Source organism: Hyalella azteca, unplaced genomic scaffold (assembly GCF_000764305.2).
Source record: "Hyalella azteca isolate HAZT.00-mixed unplaced genomic scaffold, Hazt_2.0.2 contig16467, whole genome shotgun sequence".
Lineage (NCBI taxonomy): Eukaryota > Metazoa > Arthropoda > Malacostraca > Amphipoda > Hyalellidae > Hyalella > Hyalella azteca.
The window spans coordinates 288,677-291,062 of NW_025946289.1; the positions used below are offsets into that span (position 1 = coordinate 288,677).

A 2,386-nucleotide genomic window follows, 5' to 3' on the forward strand; every position below is an offset into this window, starting at 1 on the left:
AGTGAAGCGAACAAAGGCGTGTGTGTTTTCTTCATTATTGGTGCACGCATAAAAATGCATGGGTTATGTTGTCCAAATAGTGACACACTTACTTGCCTTCAGCAAGAGCAGCAAGAGAACCTGGCACAGATACGCCTTTTTGCCGGGCCAAACTGGTTCAGGATGACCAGCGCAAAGGGCAAAAAATGCATCACTTTTCGGACAAAGTCTTACTCATTTCTTTCAGAGATCGCACACTCAAAAAAATTCAGAGACTTTGTCCAAATGGCAATGCACTTCTTGCTCCTGTTTTGGCCACCCTGACCTTGTTTGCTCAACGAAGGAGGTATCAGTGCTACAGGCAGAGAGTGTGTCTCTATTTGGACAATATGACCCATTCATTTTCTGGCTGCATTTCAGGATTCTTACAAGAAAATGTATTTTGGAAATGTGTTCCTAATTTGTTTATATATAAGCGAGTTTAATTAAAACGATTTAGTTGGATTAAATGAATATCATTTTGACCATGTGTCGAATCGTCAGATTATACAAAAACTGCAAATAGTATTATTTATAATAAGATAAGGTATTACTCTTATTATAAATATGATTTATAAGACGAATGAATTTTAAACAACGGCTTCAAGATTTGGACTACTTACGCCGAGTTACTCTGAAACACGAAGTATCCTAAGTTACTAGAAATCTGAAATCTTGAAATCTGGCAGTCACTGCAACAGGTTCTATTATGTCCGTTTGTGGAGCTAATTGTGGAGCTAAATTATCCATTATTATGTCCGTTTGTGTCCCGCCTAGACTCGACACAATCGCGTCTACAGTACGAACACAAATGCGTTCGCTGTTTACAGTACATCACACTAAGAGAAATAAGTGCCATACTGTCCAAACAGCGATGGACTTGAGATCTTTTTGTGGGTCATCATCCTGATTTAATATGGAACGACAGAAAAAACTTATCACTGGTACATGCAATAAAATGTGTTTACATTCGGGCAATATGCCCCAGTCATTTTTTTGCGTGTTGTAGCTTGATGCGTTGAAAACTCGTCCATTACAACTCAGTTAAAAATAATCGGCAGAGGAGAGCCGGCTAGTCAATACCAACACTCGGAAAAATTAATGATTCATACTGACCAAATAGTGACACGTTCTCACCTACAGCACGAGCAGAGAGCGCTGATGTCATTTTTCCGGGCCAAAATGGGTTAGGATGACCAACATCAGGGTGAAAACTGCATCGCAATTTGGACAAATTAGCGCTACGTGCGCTCTCTGCTCAGGCTGAATGCAGATAAAGTGTGTCACTATTTGGACAACATGAGCCGGTCATTCTTCTGAGTGCAGACGGCGAGGGTAGATCTCTGTTGTTTACTACAGCGATCTTGACTAAGTTTAGGCACTTCGGGAGGAAGGAATTACGGAGGTATGGTGCAGTAGAGGTATGGTGCAGTGGAGGTATGGTGCAGGGGAGTATGGTGCAGGAGAGTATGGTGCAGGGGAGTTATGGTGCAGGGGAGGTATGGTGCAGGGGAGGTATGGTGCAGGAGAGTATGGTGCAGGGGAGGTATGGTGCAGGAGAGTATGGTGCAGGGGAGGTATGGTGCAGAGGAGGTATGGTGCAGGAGAGTATGGTACAGGGGAGTTATGGTGCAGGGGAGGTATGGTGCAGGGGAGGTATGGTGCAGGGGAGGTATGGTGAAGGGGAGGTATGGTGCAGGGGAGGTATGGTGCAGGGGAGGTATGGTGCAGGGGAGGTATGGTGCAGGGGAGGTATGGTGCAGAGGAGGTATGATGCACCAGCAACACGCTGCAGCTACACGCAACACGTCGTCAGGTGCACGCATTAATGCACTAACACGCCAAGAAAATACCTGACACTTCTAAGCTACAGCTGCGAGGCACGAAAGTTGCAGGATTCGTGAGGAATAACAGGCACGAATATTAGTGCCGAGGTCATATATGCTCCGAGGAAAATGAATGGGTCGTGTTGTCCAAGTAGCGTAAGATTTTCTGCACGTAGCACTGATGCACCTGTTTTGACGAGACAAACTGGGTCATGATGACCCGTACAAGGAAAAAGTGCATCGCTATTTAGTCAAAATATCACTCATTTCTCTGTGTGATGAAATTGAAACTCACAGGAAAGCAAAACGCACGAAACGAAAATTAATGAAACTTAAAAATGAAACAATTAATATTTTGAATTACATTTCTACTCAATGTTGATATAACTAAGAAATCAATGTCTTGATCGAATTACTTATTTGCTTCTTATTAACACGTTTTTCTTAGCTTAGCTTCGCGTTTGTTTGTTTGTTTGTTTGTTTATTTGTTTGTTTGTTTGTTTGTTGTTAACATTGACAACGAAAATTAGCCCGGCCACTTC

The 2,386-nt window shown here is 42.8% G+C and overlaps 1 protein-coding gene across 1 annotated transcript; it reads right to left on the minus strand.

The window, feature by feature from the left end:
* Positions 1 to 1,415: 1,415 nt before the first annotated feature.
* On the minus strand, positions 1,416 to 1,844 carry LOC108671832 (extensin-1-like). The gene has a single exon (XM_018159424.1). The coding sequence runs from the start codon at positions 1,842 to 1,844 to the stop codon at positions 1,416 to 1,418; it is 429 nt and encodes a 142-aa protein (XP_018014913.1).
* Positions 1,845 to 2,386: the final 542 nt, after the last annotated feature.